At 35.8% G+C, this 21,756-nt stretch overlaps 2 protein-coding genes and 3 non-coding genes across 5 annotated transcripts in view; all 5 read left to right on the plus strand.

Annotated features, from left to right (window-relative positions):
* The first annotated feature begins 457 nt into the window (after positions 1-457).
* Rabggtb (Rab geranylgeranyltransferase subunit beta) lies at positions 458-8,620 on the plus strand. Its single transcript, XM_027935228.3, has 9 exons — positions 458-513; positions 1,739-1,846; positions 3,309-3,506; positions 3,934-4,039; positions 4,744-4,796; positions 4,885-4,995; positions 5,451-5,576; positions 7,453-7,602; positions 8,101-8,620. Exons 1-9 carry the CDS (start codon positions 511-513, stop codon positions 8,239-8,241), a joined length of 996 nt encoding a protein of 331 aa, XP_027791029.2. The 5' UTR covers positions 458-510; the 3' UTR covers positions 8,242-8,620.
* On the plus strand, positions 1,494-1,572 carry LOC114092702 (small nucleolar RNA SNORD45). The gene has a single exon (XR_003582782.1). It is a non-coding gene; the product is annotated as a small nucleolar RNA SNORD45 (small nucleolar RNA).
* Positions 2,119-2,198, plus strand: LOC114092701 (small nucleolar RNA SNORD45). Its single transcript, XR_003582781.1, has one exon. It is a non-coding gene; the product is annotated as a small nucleolar RNA SNORD45 (small nucleolar RNA).
* Positions 3,639-3,709, plus strand: LOC114092703 (small nucleolar RNA SNORD45). The gene has a single exon (XR_003582783.1). It is a non-coding gene; the product is annotated as a small nucleolar RNA SNORD45 (small nucleolar RNA).
* Positions 8,621-9,292: 672 nt separating the features above from the next.
* Positions 9,293-21,756, plus strand: part of Msh4 (mutS homolog 4) — an 86,553-nt gene continuing 74,089 nt past the window's right edge. The window contains exons 1-2 of the mRNA XM_027935258.2: positions 9,293-9,571; positions 14,666-14,839. Coding sequence (XP_027791059.2) covers positions 9,334-9,571; positions 14,666-14,839 — 412 coding nt within the window. The 5' untranslated portion in view covers positions 9,293-9,333. The remainder of the gene's footprint in view (positions 9,572-14,665; positions 14,840-21,756) is intronic.

Below are 21,756 nucleotides of genomic sequence, written 5' to 3' on the forward strand. Positions count from 1 at the left end.
AAACCTTTAGCGTGGAAGACAACACACGAGAGAAAAAAAAATCCGAATTCTGTAGAAATCTCAATTTCTTTTTGGAAATAGTATCTAAGTATTTTAATTACTAAGCACTTCCTCAAGAATCGGGGAGCAGAAGGCAATACAGGAATGGACACTTAACTACGTGCAAGCGGGCATTCTAATTAACTGCCATTACACATCTTTTAAGCACTTAAAGAACAAATAGTTTCTTAACAGGGTTCAGATATTTCAACGTTACTTAAAACTGCTTCATATAAATGGAACTGATCTTAGGACGGAGAAAGATGAGCCAAAAATTTAAGGCGCAGGCAATGAGGACACCTATGAGAAACCAGTGGGGTCCTAGAGCAGCCAGGGAATTGCTCCGTCCTTCAGGCGGGCATATGGGCAGCTATGTCGGGTGTGGTGGGGGCCTCAAGGAAGCTACTGCGCAGGCGCGCGAATCGTAAGTCTACGACGGAGGGGGTAGGTTCTTTCTTTTCGCTCTCAGACATGGTGAGTGTGGATGGTTTTTACCGGGCTCCTCAGAGTGATCAGAAAAATAATATGTACTGTTGAGCAGTTAGTTGCTATAGGTTATCTGTCCAGTATTAGAGAATGTTTAGGTTAAGACGCGGGCCTTGGGAACTTTCTGAGGGCTCAGGTTGAAGTATTACTCAGCGTTTTCTGCAAATTTCGCAGGCGCAATTGCCGCTTCTAATTTTATGTAGGCTTCATCCTTTTGGGCGGGCCTCTTTTGGGTTGAGCGGCCGCGTTTCTTGGTTCCTCTAAAAAAAGCCTCACTGATGGCTGACTTTCCCTCCGTGTTTATTGATTTCTGTGTACATACACACATTTTTCCGTGCTTTTTGTAATTAGTTTTGGGTTCGAGTAAGTTTTAGAAATCATTAGCGATGAGGCTTTCCAATTTTTTTTTTCTTTTCCCTGGTCCTGGGGTTTGAATCGTGGCCTTCGAGCATGGTACGCAAGCCAGTCCTTTCTAATTTTATTTTGAGACACGAGTGGAAAAAATTGCCCAGACTCCCTTGTGCTTGAAATCCTTATGCTTCACCCTCTTGGATAGCTGGAAATCTCCTAAATTTTAAATGGAATCCAAAGGAAATTTGCTACTCAATTTTATTTTGGGTCATTTCCGTGGCATACTTCTGGTAACAACAGTTCAGTCTTAGTCACTAAGGTGTAGATATATGAAAAGACTAATAACTACATTATTTGGGGATTGTTGGAAATACTCGGATTGAGCTTAACAGTGGTGAAGGAGTTAATGGGATTGCATACTTCATTATTGGAATGGTTTATGAGAGTAGAGGGTGCTTTGAAACATGAGTTTGATTAAACGGGAGTGCAAATTATTTTCCACCCAGACATTAAAAAAAAATTGCGTCTTTCTGCCACGTGTTAAGTTTTCCCCATTTGGTAAGCTTTTACTTAACTGAGTGAAAGACAGGAACAATAAATGCAAGTGGTAATTTTTGGGTCAATGATGAGCTGGCATGTATTCTGAATCAAAAGTTGATTATTAATACTTTAGCTCTAGAATTACTCTGAGACCTGAATAATACCTGAATTTGACTGGTTGTTTAAAAAGTTACTTTTACAACAGATACCTGAGATTTTTTTAATTGGAAAATTTTCAGTGAGAAAATTCAGGTGTAAATTGGATGTATGCTAAGGGGCAGAGTAAACATTGATGAGATTGCTGCTTTTTTATTTTTGAAAGGGCACACCACAGAAGGATGTTATCATCAAGTCTGATGCACCTGTCACCCTTTTACTGGAGAAACATGCAGATTATATTGCATCCTATGGCTCAAAGAAAGATGACTATGTATGTATGAATTTTTATGTTCAAGAGTTGAAGTCTGACATATCTAAGTAATATAGCAGTATTTATGTCTTGTTAAAGTGGTATCCTCCTCTATGCAGAGGACTGAAGATTTGCCCTTAAAGTTTAATATGTGTCGCTCGTATATTTGAGTTTGGTGGTTTGGCAGAATCAATATGATCTTACCCATAAGTAGAGACTTTGCCAGATAAAGAAGATAAGAGTATAAGGTTAAAAAATAGGCTTCTATTTTTGTGATTGAGGTATACATTCAAGGTCAATGATGTATTGGCATGTATTACCTGAATTTACTGCTGATGTGTAATACTTAGCTCTAGAATTACACTGAGACCTTGAGAAAATTTTGCCTCAATTTTTTTGTAACAGGGATTGAAGGGGGGGGGGCGTGCTTAATCACTGAGCCACATCCCCAGTCCTTTTTTAAAAAATATTTTATTAGAGATAGGATCTCATTAATTTGCTTAGTGCCTCTAAGTTGCTGAGGCTGGCTTTGAACTTCCAATCCTCCTGCCTCAGCCTCCCAAGCCCCTGGGATTATAGGTGTGCGCCACCAGGCCCAGCATTACCTCAAGCTTTTAAACAATAATTTAAGTAGATTACCTGGCTCCATGAGAATATTAGCAAGAAGTAGTGAACAGTTTGGCTATAGTATCTGAGCAGCTAGTTTTCTGCCATCTTGGGAAACAAACATCTGATATTAACTTTCGCTCCTAAGTTTTAGGTTTTTAACCCTGTAGTTTCATATTTCTTAATAGGATAATGAACTTAAGTCAGAACTTCAATTTCCCCAGTGTGACTTTAAGAGGCATGAACCTTGACTTGTTCCTTTTTAATGAATTGTCTCCTTTGAACCCTGGATTTGGTTTGGCAGCAAACTAAGATTCTCATCTGATTTACAGTCTCTAAAATAATGCACTGTTGAGTGCAGCAAATTTTTGTTTGGGGCTGGGGTTATAGCCAAGTGGTAGAGTGCTTGCCTAGCACATATGAGGCATTGGGTTCTATCCTCAGCATCACGTATAAATAAAATGAAGGTATTGTGTCCATCTATAACTAAAAATACTTAAAAAAAATTGTTTCTGGAATCCATACTAATTTTTAAGTCTTCTTGATTGTCTACTACTTGAGTTGGGCATCTATCTGCACATCTACTTTCTGTGTTTTTAGGTCATTTTTGTAAATTCATAGATAATAGATTTTGTGCCACATTCACATTAAAAGAATGGATGTCTGATAAGTGGTATAGGTACTTTGAAAGAAACACTGAACTTTACTGATATAAACAGATCTTTTTTTGTTGTTTTTTAAAGCTCTGGTTTGCCCTTAAATTTTCAAACAGGTGAATTAATCCTGGTTAATCCAGTTTATAAGCCAGCTATTAGTGTTAAATCTCTTTAACCTGTCATAAATTCAAACTGACACATTTAAGAAATTGTTGTTTTAGGAATACTGTATGTCTGAGTATTTGAGAATGAGTGGTATCTACTGGGGTCTGACAGTAATGGATCTCATGGGACAACTTGATCGGATGAATAGAGAAGAGATTCTGACGTTTATTAAGTCATGCCAACATGAGTGTGGTGGAATAAGTGCAAGCATTGGACATGATCCTCATCTTTTGTATACTCTTAGTGCTGTCCAGGTAAATGTTTCAGATTCAGTAGTCTTGATAATGTATTCTCTTTTCTCAAGAGTCAAGAATTGAAACTGTACTAGGAAGATGATTAGTATGTTAATGTTAAAAAGTCTTGTTCTGTTTAAGTCATTCCCACAAGGTCAGTGATGTGGTGGCATGTATTATCTGAATGCAAAGTGATGTGAATTCTAAAATTACACTGAGACCTTGAGGGTAAATTTTTTTCCTTCAGTATATGTAACATTGAAAATAATGAGAATTTAATATTGAAGTCTATTTATACTTAAGTTGATATATTTAATAACAGGATAGTCTGCATGTTTTGAGAAAGGTTCATATAGACAAAGGACATGATTGTTTGACATCTTAGAAAGTAACTGCAAAAGAACACACTTGAAAGGTTACTTACCAGATTCATTTATCTTTCTTACAGATTCTTACTCTTTATGATAGTATTAATGTTATTGATGTAAATAAGGTTGTGGAATATGTTCAAAGTCTACAGAAAGAAGATGGTTCTTTTGCTGGAGACATTTGGGGTAATGTCAGATTTTGTCCATACTACCATAAATTGAATATCAATATATCCTGGTCTTGGTAGTAATCAGTTTATAAGGAGATTAAGTTTTTCATCTTTTCAGGTCCCAGTAAGCAGCTGGTCTAACTGGAGTTAATGGTCTGGAGGTTCCAGCATGCCCTGTGGTAGTTATATCAGCATACAGGAGCACTGGAACAGAGGGGCCCAATCTAAAAAGATAAGGTAGGTGACATTTTTTTCCCCCAGTATTTGGTGGTTTTGTAAAGTTTTAAAAATTTTTGATGGAAAGAGAACAAAAAAAAAAACAACAAAATTTCTGAATATTTGAATGGGGGGAGGGAATAGTAGTTTATTTGATAAATGTAGATAATCTCTGCTTTAGGGCTGAACACAAGTGCAGACCAGAGAGACCAGCTGCTTCATGGGATATGAAAATCTACTTTTGTAAAATAGGGTAAGTTTATTGCATTTTAGAAATTACTAATCCTTTCAGTTCTGTGTAAATAAATTAGGATAATTTGCTCTTATTTGTTAGTTTTTAGTTGTTAGTTTCTTCAGTTTTCTCCTGACTATACAACGTAAAAGTTAAGCTCAAACTTCTGGAAATTTTGAGATATTTGTCTGACATTGTTTTTAATATAACTTGAACTGTTATGATTAGAAGCCTCTGGTAACATATGTTGGTTTAATCCATTTTTGTTTTAGGAGAAATTGATACAAGATTCTCCTTTTGTGCAGTGGCAACTTTGGCTCTGTTGGTAAGATTTGACTATTGATATTGAAATGATTATATAGACATTCATGAATATTCTGGAATTTAATAGTTTCTTTTCCTTCTGTGTATAGGGGAAACTTGATGCTATTAATGTTGAAAAGGCAATCGAATTTGTTTTATCCTGTATGAACTTTGATGGTGGATTTGGTTGTCGACCTGGTTCTGAGTCCCATGCTGGACAGGTAATTTATATTGATTATGATTCAGTGTCCATTTTGAAGAGACCATTTGTAGTAAATTTGTTGAATGCAAATGAAGTTAATTTTGATTGTAATGTGGGATATTACATAAGAATTGCTTAGTGCTACATGAGGGGAAAGCATTTTTACAATACTTTGTCCCATGTATATACCTTCCTTCTTAGTAGATACCTCTGATTAGGTAGAACATCATTAGATTAAGTCTTCATAATGTTTTTCTGAGTGAGCACATTCTGCCAAGAATATCGTATATGTAAATGCTTGTGGAAATGGGCTGAAGAAATTTTGACAATATTTATTTATGTCAGGGCAGAATTGGCTCCTAGTAATAAAAGTTAAATACAAAATGGAGTTTAAACAGTTTGAATGATTTTTTTTTAATTACTTTTGCTATCAAGAAGTTATTATACACATGTACTTTATGTCTGTAATTTTAGATCTATTGTTGCACAGGATTTCTGGCTATCACTAGTCAGTTGCATCAAGTAAATTCTGATTTACTTGGTTGGTGGCTTTGTGAACGTCAGTTACCTTCAGGAGGACTCAATGGAAGGCCGGAGAAGGTATTGTTTCTTAGCTGTGTTCTAACATTACTAATTTTTTAACCCTGAGCAGACACTGCTTCTTTGTCATCACATTTCAATATTGCTATTGATCAATTATGAGCTTTAACTTTGCTGCATTGTAATTTTAAATAATATCCCCCAAAAAATACAGTCCTTGGCAAAACAAAGACCCTTCTAGAAGAAATTCTTAATGACCCTGATATCTGTTTTCAGAATTGAGTGTAATCAGTCAGTCACCACTATTCCCCATCCCCCAGTGTAAATATTTATTGTCTTGAGTTTTTAGAAGGACACCCTCCCACCCCATCTGAAGGCCTTGTATTTTTTCAGGCTTTGAAATGAAACCTTTTGCAAACCTTAGTTCAGGGACCTATACCAGGGTATCAGACATGCACTGAAGGGGTGAAATGATATAGCCAAAGGCTTTACTGTGACACATCTTATACATAAGTCTCCATGCCCATATATTTGAAAGCACAATTGATTTTGCCCAGTTTTGAGGTTTGAAAACTTAAATAAGACATTTTTCTGGGAAAACCCAAATTTTGACATTTTTAGAGGTAAGGTTACTGAAATTTTCCTACACATTATGTTCTAAACCTTAAGTGTCTAAGGGCCATACTGAACGCAGATTGAGTGAGTATCCATAATCTGAAATCCAATATGTTCTAAAATCTGAAAGCTTCAGATCTATATGATGCTACAAAGTGTAAAATTCCACACTTAACCTATGTGACAGATTACCACCAAAACGCACACTAAAATAGTGTATAACATTACTTGTCCATATGTTTAAACTATATATGAAACATGTTTTGGGGTGTTTTTGCAAATATTCCGAAATTTGAAACTCTGTTCCCAAGCATTTTGGATGTAGGATAGTCAGCCAGTGTTTTGATTTTGCTGGTATGCAGTTTTGTTTGCAGGACAATTTGTCCTATTGCAAATACAGTCATAGAAATAAGAGTCTGGCAGTGTTCCAGTTAAAATTATTGTGGGGTAACATTTGTATTTTATGATTTAAAAACTATTAGGTTATAGTCTAGATTTGACTCATGAACAAATCTAGGAACCATCTCCAGTACTAGTGTAAGACCCCATTAAATGCACATAGTTTTAAGTTATTTATAGTCTCACATCTGAACTTTTGGGAGGTCTTTTCCCCATCTTTCTGAAGGCTTGCTGTGCCTGTGACCCATGAACTAGGGCATGATGGTGCATTTCATTTGACCTGATGTATTTTTAAACTTTGCTTTATAAATATTTTTGGATAACATTAATGGCTAGGGAAATACCCACAAGTGATATGTAGATAAGGTCTGATTTTGAATCCTGGGGACCTCATTAAGAAAAATGGGTGGCTGTCAGAGCACCAAGAGCCTGCATATGAGTCTGGAGCAGCCTTTAATGTACATATAAATCCTTATGGGAGTTCATTAAAATGCAAACTGTTGTGGGTAGGATCTGCATTTCTTACACTCAGGTGACCACATTTTCAGGACTTAAGTGTGTAACCACCTGGACCGTACTTGTTAAAAATGCTGTACCTAGGAAAGTGGAAAATGGGTTTTGTGAGCCTTTACTGCTAGACTAGGCTTGTTGGTTAAGGTGCTAAGTTAGACATTAATAAAGATATATGTATGCTTATTCACTGAGAACTGAAACAGCATGGGTACGAGCGAGTGGGTTGGAGATTGGTCATTTCCAGTGATCAGTTTGAAAGAAACATTTCAAACAGTCTGTAACATCTTTGATTTCTCCCTGCATTGTTTTAACAAAATGAGACTTTTATTCACTTACAAATATTTCTAAAAACTTAAAAATATAAGAGGATGAAATGGTGACAATTTTTTGTGCCCTTTTCCCCTTCCAGTTACCAGATGTGTGCTATTCATGGTGGGTATTGGCTTCCCTAAAGATAATTGGAAGACTTCATTGGATTGACAGAGAGAAACTGCGAGCTTTCATTTTGGCATGTCAAGATGAAGAAACTGGAGGATTTGCAGATAGGCCAGGAGACATGGCAAGTATATTTTGAACATGTTTGTATAAGGTTTGGTTTTTGTTTTTAAAATATTAAATGTCCTGGTTCTTGGCATTTATGGTTGTAGAAATGATGGTACATCCAGTGGATGGTCCTAGTGTAGTTTTAAAAGTAGTGTATTTTTTTTAATAACTTAAAATGTAGTGAATGATATGGATCCAAGTTTAGAGAAATTTCTAATCACCAGTTCTTTGCCTCTGTATATGACCTGCATTCTCCTTTGAGTCTGTATTCCTTGTTTTACCTCCAAAGTCAGCTTTCTCTTACAGCAGCCTACATTATTCCTTGAATGTGTAATTCTCTTTCCTGATTTTGGAGGCTGGGGACCTCAGTAAAATTTAGTATTATGTTATAAAGGTCAAGAAGTAAACAACAAGTTAGTCTCTTTCAGAAAAATTTTAAGCATAACTGACATTTTTAGTATTTATAACTTTAGAGACATTTTCATTTTGTAATGGTCTCAAATTTTTTTAATAGGTGGATCCTTTTCATACATTATTTGGCATTGCTGGATTGTCACTTTTGGGAGAAGAACAGATTAAACCTGTTAGTCCTGTTTTTTGCATGCCTGAAGAAGTGCTTCGAAGAGTCAATGTTCAGCCTGAACTAGTGAGCTAGATCACATTGTTGATGGAAAAGATCTTCCTAGAGTTTTGCCATCTCAACATTTCTGGTTTTGAACCTAAAAATTACTGCTAATATTTTGTATACTGTTAAATTAATTTTAATAAATTATATTACTATACATATTATAAAATAAAGGCTTGTATTGCATTTTCTTTTAGATTCCTCTTTGAAATGCTGTTATATGTTTTTTGTATAAATGTATCTGTTACTCTTATCCCCATAACAGGAAACTTAAAAGAATTTAATTTTACTTGATTTCTTTGAATGTGCTCCTGTATTCAAAAACCATAGTTCATGTTAATTGGTTTGTGTCAACAGAATGTTCACTGATGTAAATGGATAAACATGAATTAAAAGATGCACAAAATAATTGGCTGTTGAAATTTGGATATGGTTACTCTTTACAAAAATGTTCATAACTGTTCGTCCAACCTTAACGGTTTGGGGGGGAGAATAAGAGGTCTTTTCAAGCATGTTTTTGTCATCACCAAGTAATAGTCATTGTAGAGTTCTCAGTTATACAGCCATTGCATGTGGGTGAATTAGGTTATATCTTTGAGATGCTTAATGCAATTTAGTAGTGTAGTGTATTTAATAGCTTATGCATTAAGATGCTTTTCCTGGTATCCCTAGGAAAATGGTACTATGGTTTTATCTGAAGAGTATAATATCGCAAAGGTGAGCGTTTCTCCCCCCGCCAAAAAACTGCAGTTTAAACTTGTAGTCTTATATGTGTGAAACTGCAGTTTAAACTTGTAGTCTTATATGTGTGAAACTTCGAAATTGGTGGTGTTGGGACTGAAATAGCCCGAGATCTCACCCAGTCTTCTTTTGGGTCCCTAACATAACTATGGACACAGCCTTGTGCATGCCATAGCCTTCGTGATGCTTTGATTTGAGTACAAGTCTTAATGTGTTGGACACTGGGCGCACCTAGGAACCAATGAAACCCCAGAGGTTGTGGAAAGCGGGCTTCCTGCTCTGCGCACCGTTCTCCCGCCCTTTTCGGTAGCAACTTCCGCCCTTGCCTCGCGACCAGGCGTTCACAAATGACCTTTCTGAGGCCCGGAGAGGCTTGTGAGAATGCTGAGACCTACTACCCCCGCTTCCGCTTCTGCGGCTTCCCCCTTACCCGGAGGGGTTCACCCGCGGTGTCCCCGAGGTCCCCGCTATGCTTTCGAACTTATGAAGACGCCTCAGAGCCGCCCTTCCGCTCAGGCCTCGGAGTCCTCTACTCCTCCCGGCACTTCAGGAGCCGCGGGGGATCGCAGCTGCAGCAGCAGCCTCCCTCACCAGCCGCCAAGCTCTCTGCCAGCCCCAGGCAAGGAGTGCTTGATGGGGTGAAGGTGCACCCCCTGGGCTGGGCGGCCACCACAGAGGAGGACAACGTGGTTCCTGGGGGGATGCAAAGAGGGTGTCCTGGGAATTGTATGGGTCAGGCCCATTAAAAGTCTGGATGCCTTTTCTCAGGTCTGAATAAGGCCGGAACAACACCCACTATAATGGGTGACAAGTGACAGGCTGTGCATGAATAGTCTCCAGGTCATCGAATGGGACGAAAATAGATTGATTTGAATATTTCATCTGATCCTAGTGAATATGTTTACTATTAAAAACCAAGTCCTTCAGGCTGAGGTTGTGGCCGTTCAGTGGTAGAGTGCTTGCCTAGCATGTGTGAGGCAATGGGTTCAATTTTCAGCACCACATATAAACAAATAAATGATAAAGATCGATCAATAACTAACAAAAAAAAGTCCTTCAAGTTAAGTTCGACTTATTTAAAAGATAAAGATGACTCGTTAACTGTTATGAGTGAGGAAACACTTCTATACTTAAGTCTTCTATACTTAAGATTAAGCTATCAGATTATTGAGATAAATACAAAAAGCAAACTAAAAAGCATCAGAATGAATATTAATTATGATTTTGAGGTATCTATCCATCATTGGAAATTTTAAGAGATAGTCTGAAATAGAAATCTGGAACCAGATCCAAGCTGTGCATTGCAGTTGTATGTGAAAATGATGCTTTTACCATGAACTGAAAGAGGGTGACAGTATTCTGTCCATTTTCATCTCTGTGCTATTGCAGACTCTCATAATTCTATGTCTAATTTTGTGACATAATTTTATGTCATATCCTTTCTTCTTCCAGGTTTACTTAGAGTACCACTAGAGTTATGTGGAAAATGCAAAATTCTTATATCCCATGCAACTTAAATCAGTGGCTCTGTATCAACAGGTACAAGGTCGAACTGTTTAAAAGACTGTCCATGGCCATTTTGGATCTGTTTCCAATCTTTATAGCTTTCTCACTGTTGTGACTAAAGGACCCAACCATCACAACTATAGAAGAGAAAGAATTTATTTGAGGACCCACGGTTTTAGAGGTCTTAGTCCATACAAGGCCAGCTTCATTTCTCAGGACTCAAGGTGAGGCAGGACATCATTGCAAAAGAGTGTGACAGAGAGAAGCAGTTCACATCATGGTGATCTGGAAGCAGAGAGAGACTGTACTCTCCATATACAAAATATATACCCCATAGCCACGCCCTAATTCCCACCTCCTCTAGCCATACCCTACCACTCTAGTTACCACTCAGTTAATCCCTGTCAGACGATTAAATTACTAATTGGAATAAGACTCTTAAAACCCAATCATTTCTCTTCCTTCTTGCATTGTCTCAGCGTCAGCTTTTGGGAGACACCTCACATCCCTTCTTTTAAAAAATAAATAAATAAATGTATTTTTTAGTTATTGATGGACCTTTATTTTATTCATTTATTTATATGCAGTGCTGAGATTCGAACCCAGTGCCTCACACATGCCCGGCAAGCACTCTACCTGCTTCTTGATATTTACACTGCTTTAGAACAAAACTGCGAAATTTGCAGTTCCTCCAAGGCTATGTTCATATTGTTAGTGGTTTTCCTCTTCGCAAAATACATTGCCATCCATTTATGTTCATCAGTTCTAATAATATCCGCTAATTAAAATTCATATACTTCATTCTAGTTTCTTATTAGGAATATTAAAACTCCAATGCTCACTATAATTCTGCAAAGTAGGGATTTTTGTTGTTATTTAGTTTTGTTTGTACTGGGGCTTGAACTCTGGGGAAGCTGAACTACATTCCAATCCTTTTTTAATTTGAGACAAGGTCTCACTAAATGGCTTAGGGCCTCACTAAATTGCTGAGACTAGCCTTGAACTTGGATACTCTTGCCTCAGCCTCCCAAGTCACTTGGATTTTGGGTGTTACCACTGTGCCCAGCCAAAGTAGGTGTTTTGTTCCTCTTTTACAGAAAGAACCAAGACCCAAATAGCTGAGCCAAGGCTCAAATTGTTAGGAGCTGTGAATAAGAAAAACATGCTTTCAAGGAATTTATGGTTCAATAAGGAAGACAGGTTTACAAATCTATACATACACTTTTAAAAGATAACTATATTTGAAGACATTTTTGAGATATTTATAAGTAGGAAAACCAAAGTGGGAAAAGAAATTCTATAGAGTAAGTGCAACATGAATTGGTTTTAAAAGTAGGACAAAGAATACCAACTAAAGGGAAGTAGAAAAGAAACCAAAGAGCATTCTTGAGAAAGAAAAACATGTGCAAAGGCACAGAAGCAGCAGGATAAAACTGCAAATAGTTTTGTGTCACTAGAACAGATGAGCTGATGTAGTTAAATTTAAAGTACTTACGGGAATTAGATCTGAGAAGCAGATTAGTTTTATTCTCCATGCCAACATCAGGTCTTCTCTGGCTTTGATAATTGAATAGATGGTCATTCTCTTACCTGATATAGGAATTTTTTAGTAGAAACAACTTTTAGAGGGAAGTTGATGCGTTCTATTATGGACATTTTGAGTGTGAAGAGCCTCTGGTATGTCCATATAGCCAGGGCTAAGAAGAGACATTTAGAAGAGATACAGATTTAAAACTTATGTATATTTGGGATCAGAGGAGAGAATATGAAGGAAATACAGCAAAACAGAGGTTAAAAAAAAAAAAGTTGGAGGAAAGCTGAGACAAGTGAACAAGTTTCAAGAAAGGACTCAGAATCTAAAAGTAGCTTGAGAACAAGAAACAGTGGTCTCTGTCTTCAGTCTCTAGTACCTAGTTCCTTCCTTAATTCTTTTAAGCCTGGAAATGCTCATGAAGGGTATTTTGTCAGATTCTGTACTTTTTATGATGATACCCCTGAATTATCCACACCGTTGTGGATATTTTCTGAGGAAGATACAGGCTTGAAATGTGCTGATAGGAGTGGAGAGAGTTGGAAATTTTTCTAAGTTTACAATAAACAAAAAGAATTATAGGACTTGGTAATTCTGACTAGCTGTTAGGATTGATAAAAGAGGAATTAAAAGTTACTACTAAGTTTATGACTTGGGTGTCAGGATCCAAGATGGCACAATTGACCATGACTGGTAATAAATATTGGGGGAAAGATAAAAAGCTCTGTTTTGGATTTAAGTTCTGGGAAAATATCTACAGGTTTATGTCCAGAAAGTAGTTAGATACAGTGATCTATACTACATCCTCTGATGGAATTTTCTGTGAGGATTAATTCAGTGTAGTGGCACATGTCTCTGATCCCAGCAGCTAGGGAAGCTGAGGCAGGAGGATCACAAGTTCAAGGCCCACTTCAGCAAATTAGCAAATCCCTAAGAAACTTAGTAAGACCCTGTTAGGAGCTGTGAATAAAAAAGATTTAAAAAAAGGTCTGGGAATTAGTGCAGTGTGGGGCCCTGGATAAACAGGACTTTAAGTCCAGATGCCCCAGGGTCCTGAACAATTATTGCAGTTTCTCAGTAACTTGGGCATTACCCAGCTCAGATAACAATGCTGGGCTCCAGGTGTAGTTACACTCACCTGTTTGTTCCTTTGTAATCCTACCCCTTCTGCCTTTTTTGAATAGAATGTTCTAAGAAACAGCATCCTCCTCCCCAAATAAAGGCCCACTTCCAACCATTGGCATGTCTGTCTGTCTGTCTGTCTCTCTCTCTCTCTCCCTCAACTTTGTCTTGTCCCCTTCTTGGGGAGCCTGAGGCTGGGAAACAGGGAAGCTGTCCTGAAGCTTATAAAAGGTATTTTGTGTCTGTGTGGTATTTTGCGTCACCCCAAATTCACATGAGTAACTTTAGTTCAGCTGCTTGCACTGGACAGGGGCAGCAGTGCAGTAGTAAAGCACTCTTGGGTTCAATCCAAAAAAAAGAAGAAGAATTTTCTGTGAGGATAGAAATATTCCATATCTATGCTGTCCGTATGGTAACCAGTTGACAAATGTCACTTTTCAGCATTTTAAATGTGGCGAGTATGACTGAGGAATTGAATTCCTAATTTAATTTTTATTTAAATAGCCACATGTGGCTAGTGGCTTCTACATTGAACAGTGCAGGTGAAGTAGTAAGAATGGTTTTTGCATTTTTTAAAAGGTTGAAAAATTTAAAAAGAATATTATTTTATGGCATGTGAAGATTTATGAAATTTAAATTTTAGTATCTAAAATAAAGTTTTATTGAAATACATGCTTATTTACTAGTGTATTATCTATGACTGCTTTCCTACTGTGTCAGAGTTAAATAATTGTGACCATGACTGTATAGTCCACAAAGCCTAAAGTATTTTCAGTCTAATCCTTTATTAAAAAGCTGATCAAACCTTTGTTTACAGTATAGTAGAGGGATCAGGACTGCATAGGAAGATTTGAGAGTTGTCAGGAAATAGAAGTTAACAGGAACAGATGAGATGCTTACAGAAAATGTATAATGTTGATTTGTGAAAGAAGATTTAAAGACTAGAATTCTGGACTCCAACAGTTAAGAGGAAGACAGAAGAAAATGGATCTGGGAAAGGAAACTAAAAATAGTTTAAAGTGAATCAAGATAAAAAGTTGTCATGGAAATTAAAGGAAAGGAAATAGTAGAAAAGAACTATTTTTTTTTAAACCTCCATATTTCAGGACACTATGCTAGGCTGTTTATACTTTGTTTCAGATTACACTGTAAAACAGGTAATTTGTCAATAGATAAATATCTAAAAAAGTAACTGAAGTCAAGTCTGAAACTTATAGTACCTTTTACATGTGAAGAGAGAGTTTCAATGAGGAAGTTAACAGAGGAAAGAGGCTTAATATTTACTAAAAAATTAAACATATTAAGTATATTTAAAGAAGGTAATTTATGATTTTTGCAAGAGTAGCCTCAGTGAACTTGTGGAAACAAAAGCCATATTAGCATATTTTAGTACAAGAAGACTTACAAAAAATGTAACTAAATGCCATAACTTGATATTTAAAAAAATCATTATGAAGTTTTATAGAAAGTAGACAATGTGAATTATGAGGATTTACACATTGTTACATAATTCTAATCTTTAAGAATTAATACTTTTTTTTTTTTCAAATTTAGGTTCACACTTTGGAAACAAAAGATCTCACACACCAAACCCCGTTGCAACAAATTTTGGTACAAGCTCATCTTCTTTACAGGAAACTTATCCTCAAATACTTAAAACTCCATTGTCTGCTGGAAATCCCCAGAAATCAGGTTATAAAAGTTGGACACCACAAATAGGATATTCAGGTAAAATGAGTGCAAGACTAACATTGATGACCTTCTGGCCTTTTGAAACTTTTTTTTTTTTTTTTTTTAGTGGTACTGGAGATTGAATCCAGGGGTGTTATACCACTACCCTATGTCCCCAATCTTTTTAATTGTATTTTGAGACAGTCTCACTAAGTTTCTCAGGTTGGATTCAAATTTAGGAACCTCCTATCTCAGCTACATAAGATTCACCCAGCTTGAATCTTTTATTAGAGTTCTATAAATTATGGTGACTGAGTTTATTTGAAGTCATCTATTACTGATATGGATGATTGAAAAATAAATGTCAGTTGACCCATATTCATAATTTTTAGCTACATTACTATGGTTACACAGCTTCTGATATTGTTTGTTATTTGCATTTCTATGTAGTTTTATCTATCCTGACAAAAAATTACAAGGAAGAGAAAGCTCTGTTACTTCCATGACGTTTATTTAAATCTAAGTTAGTCCTGATAATACTATTGAATGTCTTTTAATATTCAAATTTTAATTTTTATTTAATCTACTTCTTTGGATAAATGGATGAAATAGGTTTTAGTGTATAACAGTTCTATAAGGTACATACAAGAAAATTTTTGGTTATAAGATGTTGCCAAGTTGTTTTATAAAGTCTAAAATGATACATAATAATATTTCAAGACAGACTGTATGTGATGTTGTTCCTATAAGATTATGATGGAGCTAAAAATTCCCTATTGCCTAGTATTTTTACAATATCTTTCTGTGTTTAGATACACAGATACTTACCTTTATGTTATAGTATTCAATACAGTAGCATGCTATATAGATTTAGGACCAATAGTCTATATTATATACTCTAGGTATCTAGCAGGCTATATCATCTACACTGAGTTAAGTGTACTCTTTGATTTTTGGACAGTGATGGAATTTGCTAATGATGCATTTCTCAGAATATATTCCCATTGTTAAATGGCACATGACTGTTTTCTTCCAATATACACTTTTCTTAACAATGTGAGAGAGTACTCATCAGCATTCATATTGTTAGATTCTAAATATTTACCAACCTAGCAGTACAATCTATAGTCTCAACTTCCATTTTTTGATACTAATGAGGTTAATTTACTTTTTGCATATTTTTGACCATATGTCTTTAATTTTCTTTGAAATGAATGTTTATATCCTTTGACCATTATTCTGTAGGGTTTTTTTTTACCCTGAATTTTTTAAAAAAAATTTTCAGTCAACAAATCATTTATAAAGGAGCAATCAATCCATAGATTGAGAAAAACATTTGCAATACACTTACTTGTTTACAAAATATACAAAGACTGGAAAACTCAACAATTAGCAAATAATGCAATTAAAAATTAGCAAAATAAACAGGTATTTCATTGAAGAAGATAATCAAATGGCAAATAAACATATGAAAACATACCCAGTATTATTTGTTGTCAGAGAATTTCACATTAAAGCCATAATGGGATGACAAAGAGATTGCCTATGCATATATTGCCTATGTATATTTGAATATTAAAAGACGTGTGTGTGTGTGTGTGTGTGTGTGTGTGAATAAATTTTTATTTGCAAAATAAAAAGTGTAAACGGGCTGTGGCTGTGGCTCAATGGTAGAGTTCTTGCCTTGCATGGATGAGACACTGGGTTGGATCCTCAGCACCACATAAAAATAAATAAATAAATAAATAAAGATATCGTGTCCATCTACAGTGTTAATAGACAATAATATACATCTGTTCCTGTGCACCATATGATAAATGAGATAATGAATATTTGCAATAAAAGCATTCCAACAGTCTTCTCTCTGAGTCTTGACAGTGGGACCCATTTTATTCAACCCATTTTCCAAAATATTACATCATCAAACCTATCATTTACCCAATTTTCCACTGACCTTCATGTCAGGTGTTTTTTTTTTTCACACTATCAATAATTAATTTAAATATAAATGAACTAGATATTGTACTTGTGTAAAAAGCAAACAATAACTGTATGCTCTATACATGTCACAATTTAAATATCAATACACCAATAGGTTAAAAGCAAAAGAAGGGGAAAATAAGCATGAGAAACTGAAGTAGAGCTATTAATATAAAATAAGTTTCAAGAAAAAGCATTTTCAGAGATAAAGGGGAACATTTCATAACCATAATACAGTAACTTCTTCAAGAAAGTATAACAATCCTAATGTGTCTGTACCTAATAACAAAATTTCAAAATACATGAAGTAAAATTAATAAAACTAGAGAGACAAGTCACAATCATATTTGGAAATTTTTAGCCCTCTCATTTTGCTGGAAGGAGTAATGATATAGAAGGCTGAACAACATTATCAGCCAATTTGACCTATTTGTTATTTATAGAGAACTATACACAAAAATGACAAGTAGAAAATTAATAAGAATGGACTGTATTCTATCATAAAATAAGCTTTGAGAAATTTTAAAAATATGAAATCATACAAGCTGTGTTTCCTGCCTAATTTATTACATTAGAAATCAATAACCTTAAGATATATAGAACCCCACCCCCCATCTCAACTACTTTAAATTTAAACAGCATTTATAAATAAATATCACACAAATCAAAGAAGAAAGCACAAGAAAGGTAAATTAAAAGTGCTTTTTATCACTAAGCAATAAAAAAATATCAGAATTTCTGGGATGAAATAGTACTCAGGAACAAAGTATTTATATCAGAAAGAAGCTAGATTAACAAATTATTTTCAAAATTACATAGAAGGAAGGAAAAAGTAAGAGTAGGAGCAGAAATATGTGAAATAGAAAAGAAATAATACAGCTTAAAGTTGATAAAAATCTAACAAGTCTAATCAAGAAGAAAATATCAGGAAAGGGAGCTATCAAAACACCCTTACAGATGCTAAAAATGTATTAAGGTAAAATTACAATTGTATGATTATAATTATATAGCTTACATAACTGTCTATTTTAGAGAACAGAAACCCCTTCTTGTTTATGCAGTCCATGTGAGTGATATGTTTTTTCCCATCCTTTCACCTTCAGTCTGTAAATGTCTTTGCTTATGAGGTCAGTCTCTTAGAGACAGCATATTGTTGGGTCTTGTTTTTTAATCCAATCTGCCAGTCTCTGTCTTTTGAGAAGAATTTAGGCCATTAATGTTCAAAGTTATTATTTAGATATGATTTGTGTTCCCAGGCATTTTGGTTTATTTCTAGTTTTTAATTTGAATTAGTTCCTCCTTTGATTGACTATTCCCTTAGTGGAGTTCCTCCCTTCATTGGTTTTCACTTTTTTTTCATTTCATTTTTGTGGAGTATTTTCTTAAGAATATTCTAAAGTGCAGGCTTCCCGATTGTGAATTCCTTTAATTTTTGTTTATCATGGAAAGTTTTTAGTTCATCTTCAAATCTGAAGGTTAATTTGGCTGGATATAGGATTCTTGGTTGGCATCCGTTTTCTTTCAGAGATTGATATGTGTTATTCCAGGACCTTCTAGCTTTGAGAGTCTGAGTTAAGAAATCAGCTGAGATCTGAATTGGTTTCCCCCATATGTAATCTTATATTTTTCTCTCACAGTGTTTAAAATTTTATTCTTATTCTGTATGCTAGGCATTTTCATTATGATGTGTCTTCACGTGGGTCTGTTGTAATTTTGCACATTTGGGGTCCTGAAAGCTTCTTATATTTGATTTTCCATTTCATTCTTTAGCTTTGGGAAATTTTCTGATATTATTTCATTGAAAAGATTATGCATTCCTTTGGGTTGTATCTCTGTGCCTTTATTTATTCTAATAAATCTTAAATTTGGTCTTTTCATGTAACCCCATAATTCTTAGAAATTCTGTTCATGTTTTCTTAACATATTCTCTCTGCAGACAACTCTATTTTCAAGATTATATATTTTGTCTTCATTGCCTGAGGTTCTGTCTTCTAAGTGATCTAGTCTGTTGGTAATGCTTTCTATTGAATTTTAAATTTGGTTTATTTTTTCTTTCATTTCAAGGATTTCTGTTTGGGTTCCCCCCTCCCCAGACTGTCTATCTCTTTCCTGAAAATATCTTTTGCTACCTATATTTTCTCTTACATCATCCTTTACTTCGCAGATCAGTTTAACTACTGTGTATTCTCAACTCCTTCTCTGACATTTCTTCCACTGCGGTATCGATGTATCCTGTTATTGGAATATCCTGGTTTGCTTGGTGCGATTTGTTCCCTTGCTTTTTCATATTGTTTGTGTGTCTACCCATTTAACAGTATGGATCTGAGGCAGTAGAATTTCTACCCTGTGGACTTACAGTGTCCTTAAAATAGTTCCTCTCTGTTTAGGGAGAGACAAATAATAACTAAAACCAACGCAAACAATTTATAGCATTAAACCAAATAGTTCCTACTATGACATCTACAGTGTTAATCATCACAATAAACAGAAATGATGTGATCAGTTATGCCTATAATAAAAAAAAAACAAGTTTGCAAAAGGGTTTATATTTTCAAATGGTGGACAGGGAGAGAACAGAAGTGATATATATATAATTATGAGGGAGGAGAAGACAGAAGAAAAAGATTAAAGAGTGAAAAAAAAGGTGAAAAAGAACAACAGTTTCTTCTATTAGTAGAAGAAAGGAGAGAATCAAGGGAAACAGATAGGAGAAAAATATACATAAAGCAAAATTTAAATACATTAAAAATAAAAGAATACAAAACAAAACTAAACATCCTAGTTTTTTTTTAAACTAATCCATGTAAAATAATTGGCTTTAATAATGCTAGAGAAGAAAAATAAAATAGGAAACTGTATAAATTCCATGTACCATTATGGTCACAATTAAACAGTGAAAAAGAGTAAAAAAAAAAACCAACTTCATGAGAAGTTTAAGAATTCTTTCCACTGGAGTTCAAAATATTCTCAGCTTTTCTTCTCAGGAGTTTTAGGTGGAGCCTTCTGGAGTGTGGTGCTCCACACTCTGGATTGCTGAAGTGAGAGAGGTAATCCTGTAGGTGAAATTCCTGTCGGCAGGGTTTAGGAATAGGTGGTCTCTAGGCTCTTGGCTGAATGCTAATTATTCTGGAGATTTTAAATCAGCGCATCTCCAGGGCTTGGTACTTCCTGGTCCACACTGGAGGACTTTATCCCAGGGCTGCTCTGGGGGTTCCACTCATGTGGTGGACGAGCCAATTCTTTTTTTTTTTTTTTTTTTAGTACCAGGGAGTGAATTCAGGGTGACTCAACCACTGAGTCACATCCCCAGCCCTATTTTGCATTTTATTTAGAGTCAGGGTCTCACTGAATTGCTTAGTGCCTCGCTTTTGCTGAGGGCTGGCTTTCTTTTTAGAAAAAACTCACCATCCTCCTGCCTCAGCCTTCCCAGTGGGTGGGAGTACAGGCTGCATCACTGCACCCTGCTGGGGGTGGAGGAGCCAATTCTTAGTCCCCTATGTCACCTACAGACCCCACATTTCCTGGTCTCTGGTTCAGTCTCCAGTTTCTCCCGACTCTGCCCAGCCAGAGATATCTCTCTTAGCAGGTCCTGCAAGCAGTCAGATTGGAGGGGGAGGGGTAGAGAGGGTGGGTTTCCAAAACCAGTTGTCCCTTGTGTAAACCTCTCTCCAGTTTTGATTTTCTTCTGGTCATTTAAGTATACTCTATATTGTTCAGCGTGTGCAGCGTGTGTTTACTGGACCTGTATTTCAGGCCCAAAGTGGGTTTGCCAGGAATTGACTTCTTCAGTTGCCGGCTTCCCCATTGCAGCTTCAAAATGGTTCCTTCCTTTGTCTTCCACAACCCGCCTGGAAAGATGGCAGTTTCATGTACAATATGTCCTTCAGGTTTGCTGGGCAATGTCTTTGATCTCTAACTGCTCTATACCCAGACACACCTTGAGCTTCCCAAAAATGCAAGTTCCTTTAATTCCCTTATCCTCATGGAGGGACCTCTGGCTGGAGCTTCCAGCCCATCTGTGGCAGCTGCTGTGCCCCTGGGGATTTTTTCCTTATATTATCCAACCTGCTATGTCCCTGATCTGCTTTAAATGTTCAGTTTTAGGTTCCAGTAAACTACCACTCTGCCTTTTTGTTGTTGTTGTTCACCCACCTTGTGGAGAAACTGCCTATTTGCTTTTTTGATTTCATGCCATGGAGCAGCCAGGAATGTGACCTCTATTCTACCATCTTGGATCTCTCCATTCTGTAGGTTTTTAAAATTTGTATCCATTCTTTATTCTGGATACTAAAACTTTTGATGATTTGTATATGTTTGTTTCAATATCTAGTTCTCTTTTAACCTGAGTAGGTCATTATGTCTATCTCTGTGCCATTATTACATCATCTTTAACTTTATAATAATTCTTGCTATCTAGTAGAATATCCTACTCACCCTTAATATTTATAAGCCACCTTCTTTTTTTCCCACATTTTTTATTGATGAACTATAGTTGCATATAATTCTTCTTTCTTTTTTGGTATCAGGAGTTGAACAGGGATGCTTAACCACTGAGCAAAATCTTCAACCCTTTTTGTTGAGACAGGGTCTCTATAAGTTGCTTAGGGCCTTGTTAAGTTGCTGAGGATAGCTTTGAACTTGTGATGCCTCAGCCTCCTGAGCCTTTTGGATTAGAGGCATGTACCACTGCACCTGGATAATTCCTATTCTTTATGTAATAATAATTTTATTTTCTTTAAAAATTTTTGATGCAATAATAATTATAAATACTTATGCGTATAATATAATGTTTTGATTCATGTATACATAGAACAATGATTAAATTGGATAATTACCATATCTGTCACCTTAAACATTAATCATTTCTTCATGGTGAGTATACATCAAATCCTCTCTTCTAGCTTCTTTGAAATATAGACTGCATTTTTCTTAACTATGTTCACCTTTGGGGCTTTGAAGTCTTATGTGAGAAAATTAGAAATGATCATTTGTAA

This window comes from Marmota flaviventris, chromosome 10 (genome assembly GCF_047511675.1).
Source record: "Marmota flaviventris isolate mMarFla1 chromosome 10, mMarFla1.hap1, whole genome shotgun sequence".
NCBI classification, from domain to species: Eukaryota; Metazoa; Chordata; class Mammalia; order Rodentia; family Sciuridae; genus Marmota; species Marmota flaviventris.

Bases quoted from the DNA above. Each gene is read 5' to 3' on its own strand.
- Rabggtb (XM_027935228.3), top strand. The intron at 4,040-4,743 runs GTAATGTCAGAT...TTTTTGTTTTAG, and splicing joins TTTTGCTGGAGACATTTGGG to GAGAAATTGATACAAGATTC. The intron at 7,603-8,100 runs GCAAGTATATTT...TTTTTTTAATAG, and splicing joins CAGATAGGCCAGGAGACATG to GTGGATCCTTTTCATACATT.